The 16,747-nt window shown below is 45.3% G+C and overlaps 1 protein-coding gene across 1 annotated transcript; it reads left to right on the top strand.

Annotated features, from left to right (window-relative positions):
• The first annotated feature begins 3,819 nt into the window (after positions 1-3,819).
• LOC140389473 (extracellular calcium-sensing receptor-like) lies at positions 3,820-16,651 on the top strand. Its single transcript, XM_072473604.1, is given in 5 exon segments — positions 3,820-4,104; positions 6,261-7,085; positions 11,382-11,609; positions 13,959-14,082; positions 15,702-16,651. Coding segments are annotated over 5 exon segments (2,385 nt in total). The 5' UTR covers positions 3,820-3,846.
• Positions 16,652-16,747: the final 96 nt, after the last annotated feature.

The raw sequence follows: 16,747 nt of genomic DNA, 5'->3' as shown, positions 1-16,747 counted from the left end.
TAAGTCCAGGCTTGCCACCCTATCCCCGTAACCCAGTAACCAAGTAACCCGACCTAACCTTTTGGACATATCAGATGGAGCTTGTCTTCCTTCCCTCGTAAAATTGATTGTCACTTGTATCGGATTTACTTTTAAGCAATCATTGGTAACCACATATCCACATAGATCCATACCACAAACCGCATAGGTGTGCTATGTCATTTGAAAAAGAAGATAAAAAGATGTTCATTGACTCTGCGTCGAAGTGAACATGGTTAATTTTGCGAAATCTGGCTCAGGTGCCAAAGTTGGTCTTTGGGGAGGTCGGTTTGCTAAAATTGCCCCTGCTGACGTGATCTTTTACTTTTTGGTTTAACGCGTCGCCCTTTGTCTCAAATAGACGAAAGGGATGTTGTGATTTCTTGTGGGGATTTGCCTGCGGAAAATCAGATCAATTTCAGCTAAAGGCTTGGACTGTGATTCAGTATAAAATGAGTGAAGTGACAACACTTGTTTAATGCGGCGGAGGATGTTAGTAATGTATCCCCAGTTGTTTTGGGCGCTGTCTTTATTTCGTTTCTTCCCAGCCCACGCCACGGATGAAGCGTCCTGCGAACGCTGGGGGGCCGATGATTTGCTGAACCTGTCTAAAGACGGAGATATCATCCTGGGCGGAATTTTCCGTGTACACGCCGAAGTGAATCACCGGGACCTGACATTTAAAATCCAGCCGCAATCTTTGACCTGCACAAAGTTTGTAAACGTTTCCGACTAATTTTAAAAATGTTTGTTTTCAAATACATTCTTACTCTGCAGCTTTCGGGTCGCAAGCTGTTGAGAACCGTTTCGAAGTGGGAAGTAATTTCAGATTTTAAATTTCTTCAAATGTCAATTAGAAATGATAGATTGTGAAACAAATGATCGACTTTACTGACATATTAATAATGATAATCTTTATTATTGTCACAAGTAGGCTTACATTAACACTGCAATTAAGTTATTGTGAAAAGCCCCAAGTCGCCACATTCCGGGCGCCTGTCCGTGTACACAGAGGGAGAATTCAGAATGTCCAATTACCTAACATCAGGGGCAAAATTCTCAGGAAACGGCGCGATGGCCGCCGACTGGCGCCCAAAATGGCGCAAATCAGACGGGCATCGCGCCGCCCCAAAGGTGCGGAATGCTCCACATCTTTGGGGGCCGAGCCCCAACCTTAAGGGGCTAGGCCGGCGCCGGAGGAATTTCCGCCCCGCCAGCTGGCGGAAAAGGTCTTTGGTGCCACGCCAGCTGGCGCGGAAATGACATCTCCGGGCGGCACATGCGCGGGAGCTTCATCGGCCGCTGACAGTTTCCCACGCATGCGCAGTGGAGGGAGTCTCTTCTGCCTCCGCCATGGTGGAGACCGTGGCGGAGGCGGAAGAGAAAGAGTGCCTCCACGGCACAGGCCCGCCCGCGGATCGGTGGGCCCTGATCGCGGGCCAGGCCACCATGGGGGCACCCCCCGGGGCCAGATCGCCCTGCGCCCCCCCCCCCCCCCCCAGGACCCCGGAGCCTGCCCGTGCCGCCTTGTCCCACCGGTAAGGTAGGTGGTTTAATTTACGCCGGCGGGACAGGCATTTTAGCGGCGGGACTTTGGCCCATCTGGGCCGGAGAATCGCGCGGGGGGGCCCGCCAACCGGCGCGGCGCGATGCCCGCCCCCGCCGAATCTCCGGTGCCGGAGACTTCGGCAACCGGCGGGGGCGGGATTCACGCCAGCCCCCGGCGATTCTCTGACCTGGCGGGGGGGTCGGAGAATTTCGCCCCAGAGGCTGGATTCTCCAATTTGCAGACTAAGTGCTGCCGCCGGCGGGGAAACAGTGGCGGTTTACGCCAGAAAAAACAGTGCAAAAGCTGCACTGATCCTCCGTCTGGTGGGGAGCTAACAGCCATGCAGCGTTAAGCCCCATCTTTAGCTGCGGATACAGCCAGAGAATTACCGGTTCCGTGGCCACGCAGGTGCATGGCAGCAGCCTGCAGCGGCCGCATCATGTAACATGGCGCCGGCCGCACGCAAACCCGGCCTGCCACATACTGTCCCCCAGTAACCCCCCTCGCAACTTCCTCACCATCCCCCATTAGTGCCCCGCCAAAGCCCCCTGCCCGCAGCAAGGCTCCCCCTCCCCCCCAGACTGTGGCGGCTCTGGACTCAGTCCGCAGTCGCCACACCAGGTTCACAAAAAAAAGGATAAGTGACCCACGCCATCGGGAACTGGGCCCATCTGGGGTGGAGCATCAGGGGGAGGGCTTCAGGTGAAGCCCTGAGGCCATCCATATGGCGTGCAGCGTACTCTTCCAGTATGCCATTTGCAAGTCAAGTCATTGGAGCATCGCAAAAGCGGTGCCACCCCCGATATTGGTGCAAACGGGGATTCGCTGGCCGATCGCCGAACGCTATTTGGATTGGATTGGATTGGATTTGTTTATTGTCACGTGTACTGAGGTACAGTGAAAAGTATTTTTCTGCGAGCAGCTCAACAGATCATTAACTAAATGGGAAGAAAAGGGAATAAAAGAAAATACATAATAGGGCAACACAACATATACAATGTAACTACATAAGCACTGGCATCGGATGAAGCATACAGGGTGTAGTGTTAATGAGGTCAGTCCATAAGAGGGTCATTTAGGAGTCTGGTGACTGTGGGGAAGAAGCTGTTTTTGAGTCAGTTCATGCGTGTTCTCAGACTTCTGTATCTCCTGCCCAATGGAAGAAGTTGGAAGAGTGAGTAAGCCGGGTGGGGGGGATCTTTGATTCTGCTGCCCGCTTTCCCCAGGCAGCGGGAGGTGTAGATGGAGTCAATGATTGGGAGGCAGGTTCGTGTGATGGACTGGGCGGTGTTCACGACTCTCGTCGGTGACCAGAGAATCCAGCCCCACGTCTTTCGGTACTTGTGGGAGGAAACCGGAGCACCCGGTGGAAACCCACGCAGACACGGGGAGAACGTGCAGACCTCGCACAGACTGTGACCCAAGCCGGGAATCGAACCTGGGACCCTGGAGCTGTGAAGCAACAGTGCTAACCACTGTAGCTCTTATGATTTGTGAAAATAGATTAATTGCTCTGAAACACTGTTTCCCTTCGGAAGCCCCAGTTCCCGATATCCATTTGAAATTGGCGAGGGACGAATAATCTTGCTTGTTTGAGACCTCTGTAATGTTCATTTTTGAAGCAGGGATAAAGATATTACCACTTTAGGTCAAAGATACAGAATTCCTGTTTGTCAGGTTTCAATTCCACGTTGTGTGTGTAATGTGAAGCAATATCTTGCATTTTAATATAGGAATGATATTTTCCACTCTTAGCTTAATAGAATGCTGGGGACATGTGATTAACTGCGTTTTGCTCTTCTGTGTTATTTATTGCCAATTTGTTGCCAGTTGTTACCAATTTGTTGAAATTCTGCCCACTATTTGTTGTGATATGTTGTGGTGTGCCCGTCCCATCAGCTTCAATATATTCATTCCGTGGACGGAATTAATCGGAAACTCGATGCGCCTCTGCCAAGCTGGAGGAACGAAACCGAGGTTTCCCAACGGAGGTGGGAATTTCGCGCCTCTCCGCTCGCCACTCCAACATTTCCAGCCCACGGAAAGCAATGTTGGAGGAGGAAATTGGCGGACTGGCGATTTGCGGACGGTGCGAAATTCAGTCGAACTTCAGTTGGGAACCTCTCTGAACGACAGTCGCCGTAATAAGCAAGCTTATTAGCTAACGCCAACATCAACAACTGTGAAATCGGTTCCTGCAGATATTTACTTATTTATACAAATTGTCCAAAATATATTCCCGCAGATTCTGGTTCAGGTTTTTCCGTTTTGCTCTCACCATGATATTCGCCATTGACGAAATAAACCAGGATTCAACTCTGCTTCCCGATGTTACACTGGGGTATCGGATTTACGACGCATGCACCACGCCGAGTTTATCACTGAAAGCAGCATTTGAATTTTTGAACGGACGCCAAGATATGTCACAGAACAATCCCTGTAAAAGGACACCCCTGATCTCCGCTGTTGTTGGTGATTCCGGGTCATCGCAGTCTTTAGCAATAGCCACTCTCATCGGCATTTTCAGGATCCCCATGGTAAGCCATTTGTTACACTACTGCCATAGTCAGTGCACAGGGACTAAAACAAGAAAATGCCCACACTTGGAATACTGTGTACAGTTCTGGTCACCCTATTATAGAAAGGATATTATTGGACTAGAAAGAGTGCAGAAAAGATTTACTAGGGTGCTATCGTGACTTATAAGGAGAGGCTGGATAGACTCGGACTTTTTTCCTTGGGGCGTAGGAGGCTTTGCGGTGATCTTATAGAGGTCCATTAAATAATGAGGAGCATAGATACGGTAGTCAACACCTTTTCCCAAAGGTAGGGGAGTCTAAAACTAGAGGGCATAGGTTTAAGGTGAGAGGGGAAAGATACAAATGGGTCCAGATGGGCAATTTTTTCACACAGAAGGTGTTGAGTGTCTGGAATAAGCTGCGAGACGCAAGTAGAGGCGGGTAGAATTTTGTCTTTGAAAAGCATTTAGACAGTTATATGGGTACGATGGGTATAGATGTATATGGGCTAAATGCAAGTAATTGGGACTAGCTCAGTGGTATAAACTGGATGGCATGGACATGTTGGGCCGAAGGGCCTTATTCATGCTGTAATCTTCTATGATTCTATGACTCTAGAATCGTCCCAGCGTTTACTATCGCATTCATTTAAATACAATGAGATAATGGATTCATGGCAATATTTAATTCAAGTTCAATATTTATTATTTTTGCAACACAATAATTATTTAATTTACTCCATTAAAATATTTATAAAATACATTTTTGGTATTACTCTTTTGAATAATGCGACAAAATATAACGTTGACATCCTGCAAAGGGTCAGCCATCTTGACTCAGTGATGGATTTCTCACCCCCTCAAAGCCTATCCATTGAACCGTGCCTCTGGTCGCCTCCTGAATATCTCCCAGCTACTTCCCAGTGCCCAGAGACACACCTTTTGGAGTGAGTCGGAGTGTTTTAGTGCTGAGAGGTAAATGGGATGGAGCAGCTGAGGTACTGTTGGGGTTTTAGCATTTTGGAGTTTATCTGGTAAAAGGGCGGCACAGTAGCACAGTGGTTAGCACCGTTGTTTCACAGTTCCAGGGTCCCAGGTTTGATTCCTGGCTTGGGTCACTGTTTTGCGGAGTCTGCACATTCTCCCCGTGTCCGCATGAGTTTCCTCCGAGTGCTCCAGTTTCCTCCCACAAGTCACGAAAGATGTGCAGCTTAGGTGGATTGGCCATGCTACGTTGCTCCTTAGTAACCAAAACAGTTAGGTGGGGGAATTGGGTTATGTGAATAGGGTGGAGGTGTGGGCTTAAGTAGGGTTCTCTTTCCAAAGGCGGGTACAGACTCGATGGGCCGAATGGTCTCCTTCTGCACTGTAAATTCTATGATTCTATGATAAATGGTACATCGGCAGCCAATGTGTATGAAATAGAGGGAAACATAGAGCTCGGATTCAGGTGCCTCGGGAGACAATTAAACTTTGGATTTCCTACTGATTTTTTCCCACTGTGTATTTGTACATTATGTGACTAGGTTTATCTGTGGGGTACATGGTGAGACTGTGGTAAGTGACGCAATGATGACATACTGCTTGGCGGGAGCATGACTGGTAGTTTTGCTGGGGGGGGGGGGGGGGGGGAAACAATCGAAAATGATTTTTAAATATATTGGCTCAGGGAATGTGCCTATTGCTGGCTGGACCAGCATTAATTGCCCATCCCCAACTGCCCTCCCATTCAAAGGGCATTTGAGAGTCAACACATTGTTGTGGATCTGGAGTCAGATTGGAGTCAGGGGGACAGATTTCCTTCCCTAAAATACATTAGTGAAACGGATGGTTTTTTTTTACAACAATCGTGAATTTAATTTTCTTTAATGACCTTTAATTTCAGATTTCTTTTTTTATTGAATTCAAATTGCACCACCTGCCCATGGTGGGATCTGAACCCGGGTCCCCAAATCTTGTGCGCTGGGGCTCTGGGTTACTACTCCAGTGACAAAAGCACCATGCCTCCCCCATAGAGCCAACCTGACCCTGTATCAAATGGATAAATAGATATTCATTTGTCTTTTCCCCCCATTCACCTGATGAAGGAGCTACTCTCCGAAAGCTAGTGATTCGAAACAAACCTGTTGGACGATAACCTGGTGTTGTAAGACTTGTGACTGTTTCCCTTCTCAGGTCAGTTACCTTTCGACCTGTGAGTGTCTGAGCAACAGAAAGAAATATCCGTCATTTTTCCGAACGATCCCAAGTGATTACTTCCAAGCCAAAGCCTTAGCCCAGCTTGTGAAACATTTCGCATGGACATGGATCGGGACTGTTAGAAGTGATGATGACTATGGGAACTTCGGAATGCAGGCTTTCACAGAGGCTGTGCAACAATTAGGCGTCTGCATTGCCTTTTCGGAGACATTTCATGCAATTTACTCAAGGGACAAATTGCGAAAAACTATCGCGACTATAAAGAACTCATCCACAAAAGTCGTGCTCGCCTTTCTCGCGCAGTCTGACATGGAGGTATTAATCAAAGAGATAATACGGCAAAACGTGACGGGCATACAGTGGATAGGAAGCGAGGCGTGGGCTGCCACCTTAGTGGTGCCAGCCGAAGAAAGTAAACGATTCCTCTCTGGCACCATTGGGATTGCGATCCGCAAAGTGGATATCCGAGGGCTGAAGCAGTTCTTGATGCAAGTCCACCCTTCTCTGTATCCAGGAAACCTTTTAGTGAAGGAGTTTTGGGAAACGACGTTCGGCTGTATCTTTAACAACAGAGGAAACAAAACAAGCGACCCGGGGATTCATGAATGCACAGGAAGAGAGGATTTGCAGACAGTGCATAATTCATTGACCGATGTATCACAGTACCGAGTGGAATACAATGTGTACAAAGCAACTTATGCCATCGCTCATGCTCTCCACAATATGCTGTCGTGCAAAAGTAGAACGGAACTGTTTTCCAATAACAGTTGCACAAATGATCTGAACTTTGAACCGTGGCAGGTATGAAATGTGTAGAATCGTTAACAGCAGCTGAACATATATCCGTGGTCAATAGAAACCAACATTCGGGTTTTAGTTTGTTAATTGTGTACATTGAACGTTTGCTGTAGATTTACGTGGTAACCTTTATGTTCACGTATCAGTCGTGGCTCTGGAGTTAGGAGATTGCGGATTCAAGCTGAATATCAAAGACTTTCGCGTAAACTCTACCCAGGTAGTTCGGTGCCATTCTGAGGGCGCCGTCCAGTTTTCCAGCAGCAGGTCCCGGCCGTTGGAATTTTCTGTTCCCGCTGGCAGCTGTCCCCCGCCCGCGGGTTTCCCGGCGGCCTGGGGTGACTTCAATGGAAAGTTCCATTGACAACCGGCGGGAAGATAGAATCCCGCCGCCAGCGAACGTCGCGCCGCCGAGAAACACGCGGCGGAAGTGGGGCAGATAAATCCTCCACGTGGAGTTTAATTTTCACCCCTCAACCAGTATCAGTCAAAACAACAATCTCACATTGCTCCTTGTGACAACTTGCTGTGCGTAAATACAGCCTTTCCTGCATTACAATCGTGACTGCATTATGCATTGCAACAGTGAGTGCATTACATTACAACATTTAGTGCATGACAACCGTTAGTGCATTAAACAGCGAGTGCATTATATCATTAACTGCAGTACAACAGTGAGTGCATTACAACAGCGAGGGCATTACAACAGCGAGGGCATGACAACAGTGAGTGCATTACAACAGCGAGGGCATGACAACAGCGAGGGCATGACAGCAGTGAGTGCATTACAACAGTGAGTGCATTACAACAGTGAGTGCATTACACAGCGAGGGCATGACAACATTGGGTGCATTACAACAGTGAGTGCATTACAACAGTGAGTGCATTACAACAGCGAGGGCATTACGGCAGCGAGGGCATGACAACAGTGAGTGCATTACAACAGTGAGTGCATTACAACAGCGAGGGCATTACGACAGCGAGGGCATGACAACAGTGAGTGCATTACAACAGTGAGTGCATTACACAGCGAGGGCATGACAACATTGGGTGCATTACAACAGTGACTATGTTACAACAGCGAGGGCATGACAACAGTGAGTGCATTACAACAGTGAGTGCATTACAACAGTGAGTGCATTACACAGCGAGGGCATGACAACATTGGGTGCATTACAACAGTGACTACGTTACAACAGCGAGGGCATGACAACAGTGAGTGCATTACACAGCGAGGGCATGACAACATTGGGTGCATTACAACAGTGACTACGTTACAACAGCGAGGCCATGACAACAGTGAGTGCATTACACAGCGAGGGCATGACAACATTGGGTGCATTACAACAGTGACTACGTTACAACAGCGAGGGCATGACAACAGTGAGTGCATTACAACAGCGAGTGCATGACAACATTGGGTGCATTACAACAGCGAGTACATTACATCGGCGAGTGTATTACAACATTGATTGCAGTATAGCAAAGAAATTGCAGAAACTTTAGCAAAGTCAACATACAGAGGGATATAGGCGTGCAGGTCTACAGTTCCCTAAAAGTGGCAATACAGGCGGTCAAGGTGATTAAGAAGGCACATGGCATCCTTGCCTTCATCAGCTGGGGCATTGAGTACAGGAGTTGGGTAATCATGTTGCAGCTATATAAAATGTTCGTTGGGCCGTATTTGGAGTATTGCGTGCAGTTCTGGTCACCATATTATCAGAAGGATGTGGAAGCTTTGGAGAGAGTGCAAAGAAGGATCGCCAGGATGTTGCCTGGTCTCGGGGGTGTTGGCTATGAGGTGAGGTTGAATAAACTAGGATTGTTTTCACTGGAAAAATGGAGGCTGAGGGGAGACCTGATATAGGTTGACAAAATTATGAGAGGCAGAGACAGGGTGGATAGTCAGGGTTTTTTCCAAGAGTGGAAGTGTCAATGACAAGGGGCATAGGTTCAAGGTGAGAGGGGGAAAGTTTAAGGGAGATTTGAGGGGTAAGGTTTTCACGTAGAGAGTGGTGGGTGCCTGGAATGCGCTGCCAATGTGGTGGGAGCGGGCACATTAGCAACATTTAAGAGGCATCTGGATAGGTACATGAATAGGAAGGAAACAGCGATATGGACCAAATAAGGGCAGAAGGTTTTTTTTTTAGTTAGGGTTTCATGATCGGCACAGGCTTGGAGAGTCGAAGTGAAGTTCCTGTACTGTACTTTACTTTGTTCTTATAGCATTGAGTGCATTACAACACAGAGTGCATTACAACAGTGACTGCATTATAACAGCAAGTGCATGACAGCAGTGAGTGCGTTACAACAGTGACTGCATTAGTGCATTACAACAGTGAGTGCATTACAACATTCAATTTTTCTTTGAAGCATTTTGGGAGCACCTGGGTCTATGCACAGACTTGGAAACATACACAGAAAATAAATGAGGGAGCCGGCCATTCGGCCCTTCGAGCCTGCTCCGCCATTATGATCATGGCTGATTATCAAATTCAATACCTTCAATACCCAGATCTCGCCTTCCCTCCATATCCCTTGATCCCTTTAGCCCCAAGATGAATATTTAATTCCTTCTTAATCACTTCCTCAGGTAAGAACAGTAGAACTGCACACATTACGCCAAGTGTGGTCTCACCCAATATCCGATAGAATTGCAGTAAAACATCTCTGTTCCTATACTCAAATCATCTCACTATGAAGGACAGTATACCATTTGCCTTCTTTACTACCTGCTGTACCTACCTGCATTCCTTTAGTGACTGATGCATCAGGGCACCAAGGTCTCGCTGAATATCTGCCACTCTCAATTTACACACATTCAAATAATAATCTGCCTTCCTATTTTTGCGACTGAAGTGGATAATCTCATATTCATCCACATTATACTGCATCTACTATCCATATGCCCACTCGCTCAGCCTGTCAAAATCATATTGAAGCATCTCTACATCCTTCTCACAGCTCACCCACCCACCCCACTTTGCATCAGCTGCCAATTTGGCGATGATACATTTATTTCCATCGTCAAAATCAGTAATATATAATGTGAACAGTTGGGGTCCTAGCACAGATATCTGCAGTACCCACTGGTCACTACCTGCCAATTGGAAAAAGACCCATTTATTCCAACTCTTTGTTTCTTCTCTGCTAACCAGTTTTCTATCCATCTCAAGACATTGCCCAGAATCCCATGCATTTTAACCTTACATAGTAATTTGCTATGTGAGATCTTGTTGAAAACCTTTGAAAGTCTAAATAAATGATATCCACCAGTTCTCTCTAGTCACCTCTGCTAGTTACATCTTCAAAGAATTCTAGTAGATTTGTCAAGCATTACCCTTTTGTAAATCCATGTCGACTTCATCTGGTTATACCACGGCATTCCAAATGCTGTGCTACCCAATGCCTGATAATGGACTCTAGCCACTTCCCTACTACAGTCATTAGGCTCATTGTCTATGGTTCCCTGTTTTCTCTCGACTTCTCTTTTTAAATACTGGCTTCCGTCAACTATGCTCCAGTCTTCAGGAACCATTCCAGAGTCCAAAGAATTTTGAAAATGACCACCAATGGATCAACTATATCTGGGGTCACTTCCTTAAATAATCTGGGATGAAGATTATCAGGCCCTGGAGATTTATCCACCTTCAATCCCATTAATCTCCCGAAAAACCATTTCTCTCCTAAAACTGATTTTCTTCAGCTCCTCTCTAAAACTTGTGCTACTCAGAGCTTCCAATACATGTCTTCCTTTGTGAAGATGGAAGCCAAGTACGAATTTAGTTTATCAGCCATTTCTTTGTTCCTCATTATGAATTGCCCCGTTTCTGACAGGAAGGGGCCCTTCATTTTTCTCAATCGGTTTCTTTTTACATGCCTATAGAAAATGTTACCATCAGTTTTTATGGCACCTCAAGTTTACTTTCATTCCCTATTTCCCCCTCCTTAATCAATTCCTCAGTCCAATTTAGCTAGATTTTAAACTGCTCCCATCCTCAAGGCTATTGCTTTTTCTTGACAATTTCTGTGCTTCTTCTTTGATCTAATATTATCGCTAATTTTGCTTGTAAGCCATGGTTTGGCCACAATTTCCTTTCTACTCTTGCGCCAAATAGGAATAAACAACTTTTGGAATCTCACTATCCAACTTGATAAAGAATGCGATCATATTATGGTCACTCATTCCCAAGGGTCATCTGGCAACTAGATTACCAACTAATCCTTTATTATTATTATTATTGCACAATAAGATGCTACATTTTTGCATGGATTTTTCTTCTCTTCTTTTTGCCTTTCTAGCTTCTGCATCACATGAAAACATTAAATTTCATCACCAAGATGGGAGAAAAGGTGAATTTTGATGAAAATGGGGATCCAGTCCCCACCTATGACATTATAAACTGGCAGACAAATGCCCTTGGTGAGACTGAAATTGTAGATGTTGGGCATTATGATGGATCCGCTCCTGCAGGTCAAGAATTTCTGATAAATGAAGAGGCAATGGTATGGAGTGGGGGTCAAATTATGGTAAGACTTCATTGCGAAATGCAGAGGGAGTCTGCAAAGAGTAGTAGGATGTAATTTGTGCTCCTTGCTCCCAGAAAGGTTAAAAATATACAGTATGACTCAAATCAATGAGTGCATTATTCTGAGTTAACCATTTTGTAATTCAACTGAAACTTTATCTGATATAGTTTTTTAACATTTAGAGTACCCAATTAATGTTTTCCAATTAAGGGGCAAGTTAGGGTGGCCAATCCACCTAGCCTGCATATCTTTGGGTTCTGGGGGCAAAACCTATGTGAACACGGGGAGAATGTGCAAACTCTACACGGACAGTAACCCAGAGCCAGGATCGAACCTGGGACCTCGGCGCCATGAGGCAGCAGGGCTAACCCACTGTGCCACCGTGCTGCCCTTTCATCTGATATTTTAAAACTTAATAACACTTAATAACGCAAGCAAAAAGATTTTCAGTGTCTTCTATTGACGGCTGTAGTAAATCAGGAACAGAAGCCTGTACAATGGCATAATGTTGCTTGATGGTTTATATTATAAAATTAATATTACCCCAATGATCGATGAAGACAATTTAAATACAGAGTACACAACCTCACAGAAAAATACTAAACTAAACTCTTTTGAGAGCAATTCCCAAATTGGTTGAGGTTCTCACAATAACAGTGACAAACAGAGGTCCAAGGTAGCGTTCTGGATTTGGCAAAATAAATTGGGAAGCACACTATGGTATAACTAAGGTATCGAAAAATATTGGAAAAGTTCTAAGATTCATACAATGATACAGCTTAGAAGAAGGTTGTGTCTGTAGAACCATAATCATAATCTTTATTATTGTCACAAGTAAGCTTACATTAACACTGCAATTAAGTTACTGTGAAAATTCCCTGGTCGCCACATTCCGGCGCCTCTTCATGTGCACCGAGGGAGAATTCAGAATGTCCAATTCACCTAACAAGCATGTCTTTCGGGACTTGTGGGAGGAAACTGGAGCACCCGGAGGAAACCCATGCAGACATTGGGAGAACATGCCGACTCAGCACAGACAGTGACCCAAGCTGGAATCGAACCCAGGACCCTGGAGCTGTGAAGCAACAGTGCTAACCACTATGCTACCCTGCTGCAGCCTCAATGGCTTTGCAATTTTACGATATTCCTACATTTATTCTTGATCGGATGCGTATCGCTGACGGCTATAAATTGCTGGTTGTCCTTGAACTGGGTGGTTTGCACGGCCATTTCAGACCAGGTAAGGATGGTAGATGTCATTCACCAAAGGACATTAGTGAACAAGATGTGTCTTACACCATCAATGTTAGTTTCATGGCATGCCATTCCTGGCTACATTGCAATTCCAGATTTCTATTGATTGAATTGAAATCCCACCAGCTGATGTGTTGGGATTTGAACAGGTGTCACCAGAGCTTTAAATGGGATTACGCATCCCACTTTAATACCTCTACGCCACCACGTTCCCTGTCTCCTTGGGTAGACAGCACTCCTGTCGCAAAAAAAACGCTCCGTACCCTCATCAATAGCTCATCCAAGCACTCACGTACCTGACCTTGAGTATTATCCCATCTTTCCTACAAAAAGGGAGGAATCTACAAATTCAGCTGAAGACCGGTCAACTAATTTAGCTTTCATTGGCATGTTTTATTACACTCATAGCAACAACAATGCCCTCAGAATTCCAAGAGCAGGTAGGCCCAATGGCCTCTATCTGCATGGTTATAATTCTGTGATTCTGAATTACTTGTAATTTATGAGCAGGAAGGAGGGGTGATCCAAGAGAACTTTACCAAAGGCAAGCCATCGGGCGATAACAGCATGGATTATGGTTTTGCTGGTGGAGGGATAGCGGTGAGGGAAAGGGTACGTACGACACAGAGATGAAAACATAACCACGTAGACATAAACCAGATTTTCTTTTGCTGTCATATTAATGTGTTATATGTAACACCAATGATACTGCAAGACAATTGAATAAGTTAATGCCAGAATATTGAATGAAAGTCAGACTGGATATATTAGAACACCCAAGTGGTAAATGGTATCCTTTATCCGAAACGTGAGTAAACTTTCACATCAAAGATGATTTTTAAAAAGCCCAAATTAGGGACAATAATGTTCTTCGATAAAGAGGACAACAATGACCCCATAATCGATAACCAAATGAACATAAAATCAAAGACGGAATGCAGCCGCATTAGAAGCTAAGTTTAATTTTAGAAGATTATTATCGTGTTTCTGTTTGAAAGTCATATAAATATCAATATGATAACAAAAATGATGTGTGTTTTCCTGTGACGGGTGGATACTTGAATTTGTGATTGCAGCGCATTATCTTTTCTTCAGGCTCCAAAGGCGGTTTGTTCTGAGAGCTGCACCCCCGGCAAAAGGAAGGCAACAAGGAACGGAGAACCAAAGTGTTGTTTCGATTGTTTACCGTGCCCAGAGGGTGAAATTAGCAACACCACTGGTAATAAGGATCTTCAGCTTATTCCGTGGGATGCTCTGTGTGAATGCATTGCTGAAGGAGGGAAGGTGGTGACATAGTGGTATTGTCATTGGAATAGTAACCAGACACCCAGACTAATGCTCTGGGGACCCAGATTCAAATTCCACCACTGCAGATAGTGAAATTTGAAATCAATTAAAATCTGGAATTAAAAGTCTAATGATGACCATGAAACCATTGTTATAAAAACACATCTGGTTCACTGGGGGAAGGAGATCTACCATCCTTACCTGGTCTGGCCTACATGTGACACCAGATCGACAGCAATGTGGTTGACTCTTAACTGCCACCTCAAGGGCAATTAGGGATGGGCAATAAGAGCTGGCACAGACTGCAATGAATTAAAAAAAACATTCCAGTGTGGTCTATTTTAATCGCGACATCAAACCAATCAAAAGACATTCTGCAGCTTGAGAGCAATAGGCTGACGCTTCAGAGCAGAAATGAGGGTGTACTCCACTGCCGATGTCAGTAGAATGTTGGGTGTGGTTATTTGCTCCAGAGGGGTCGTTCTGCTCAATGTTTATTCTTCATCCAAAACCCAAAACGTGTTATCTGCTAATGATGGTATTATTTCTGCTGAGCGCAAAGGGGCTGTTGCGTTTCGCACAGGTCAGCGGTGGCAACACTTCAAAACTATTTACAGAACAGATTGGAGAAGTGAGAAATCGCTTTCCATCGAGAAAATAAGACCTGAGCGGAGATTTGATTGTGGTCGCGAAAATCATGAGGGGTCAGGGCAGAGCAGATGGTGCGAGATTGTTCCCACTTTTGAGAGGGTGAAGAAGGAGATAGCCCAGATGTTAAACAATTGGCAAAAGGAACCAAAGCGAGGAGAGGAAAAACATTTCAGGCGGCATGTGGTTAAGGTCTGAAATGCATTGACTGGGAGTGTGGTGGAGGCAGGTTCACTTGAAGCATTCAAAGAGGAATTAAATTGTGATATTGTTCAGGGTTACCAGGGAGAAAGTGGGAATGGCACAAAGTGAATTGTTCATTCGGAGAGCTGGCACAAATGTGATGGGCAGAATAATAATCGTCATTAGCGTCACAAGTAGGCTTACATTAACACTGCAATGAAGTTACTGCGAAAATCACCTAGTCGCCACACTCCAGCACCTGTTCGGGTACACAGAGGGAGAATTCAGAATGTCCAATTCACCTAACAGCACATCTTTCGGGACTTGTGGGAGGAAACTGGAGCACCCGAGGGAACCCACGCAGACACGGGGAGAACGTGCAGCCTCCGCACAGACAGTGACCCAAGCCGAGAATCGAACCTGGGACCCTGGCACTGTGAAGCAACAGTGCTAACCACTGTGCTACCGTAGCCTCCTTCTGTAGTCTGGCAACTCTGAGATCCTGTGTGATACTTCACTGTCTTCAATGGGATGTTCTGAATTTGTGAATTGAGTTTTTAGAAATGCAAGTTCTTTGTGTCTTTTCCGGTAAAATAGAGAGAGAAAATTCGGAGACTCCATGAGTATCAATATATTAGTATGGCATAATGTACCGGTGACACTTGAAAAAAATATTATTTGATACGAATGTTCTTTTAAATCCGGTTTCTTTTTGTTCAGATGCTACAAATTGTATCAAATGTCCTCTGGAATACAGGTCCAATCAGGAGAGAGATCGGTGCGTGCTGAAGGAAATCGAATTCCTTTCCTTTGGAGAGACCATGGGAATTATTCTGCTCGCTGTGGCACTGTTTGGAGCCTGTATCACGATGGGGGTATTTTCCACATTCTATTTTTACAAAGACACTCCAGTTGTTAAAGCCAATAATTCCGAATTAAGTTTCCTCCTCCTTGTGGCGTTAACCTTGTGCTTTCTATGTTCAATCGCGTTCATTGGAGAGCCCTCGGTCTGGTCTTGCATTTTACGCCACACAGCTTTCGCTGTCATCTTTGTCCTCTGCATATCGTGTGTTTTGAGCAAAACGGTTGTCGTGGTGATGGCGTTCAATGCAAAGTTTCCCAACCACAATATGATGAAATGGTTTGGCCCGACGCAACAGCGGCTCACTGTTGCCTTTCTTACAATGGTGCAGTGCTTAATCTGCACAGTCTGGCTGAGCACTTTACCTCCCTATCCTCGAAAGAACAGCGCTTACGCAAAAAACAGAATCATTTTCGAATGCAACGTAGGTTCTGCAATAAACTTTTACTGTGCTCTGGGTTACATTGGAGTATTGTCTTGCGTGTGTTTCCTGGCCGCCTTTCTAGCTCGCCAACTTCCCAACAATTTTAATGAAGCGAAACACATCACTTTTAGTATGCTTATCTTTTGTGCCGTGTGGGTTACTTTCATTCCAGCCTACATTAGTTCTCCTGGGAAGTATGCTGTGGCCGTGGAGGTGTTCGCTATTTTGGCCTCTAGTTTTGGGTTGCTTATCTGTATCTTTGCCCCAAAATGTTACATTATCCTGTTTAAACAATCAGAAAACACCAAGAGGCACATTATGGGTCATTAGGCCTCCAAGACGCTTCAGAGGGTATTCTGGTATCTTGCGTTCTTAGTTAAGTAGTAAACTGCAATGCTCCATATTAAGTAATGCTTTCATCCAATAGTGTTTTGGTGAATTCCAGCAGGAAAATGTGTGCACACGGATATCCCAAAGTAT

Source organism: Scyliorhinus torazame, chromosome 14 (genome assembly GCF_047496885.1).
Source record: "Scyliorhinus torazame isolate Kashiwa2021f chromosome 14, sScyTor2.1, whole genome shotgun sequence".
Classification (NCBI taxonomy): Eukaryota; Metazoa; Chordata; class Chondrichthyes; order Carcharhiniformes; family Scyliorhinidae; genus Scyliorhinus; species Scyliorhinus torazame.
This window is presented reverse-complemented; position numbering and strand designations above follow the sequence as displayed.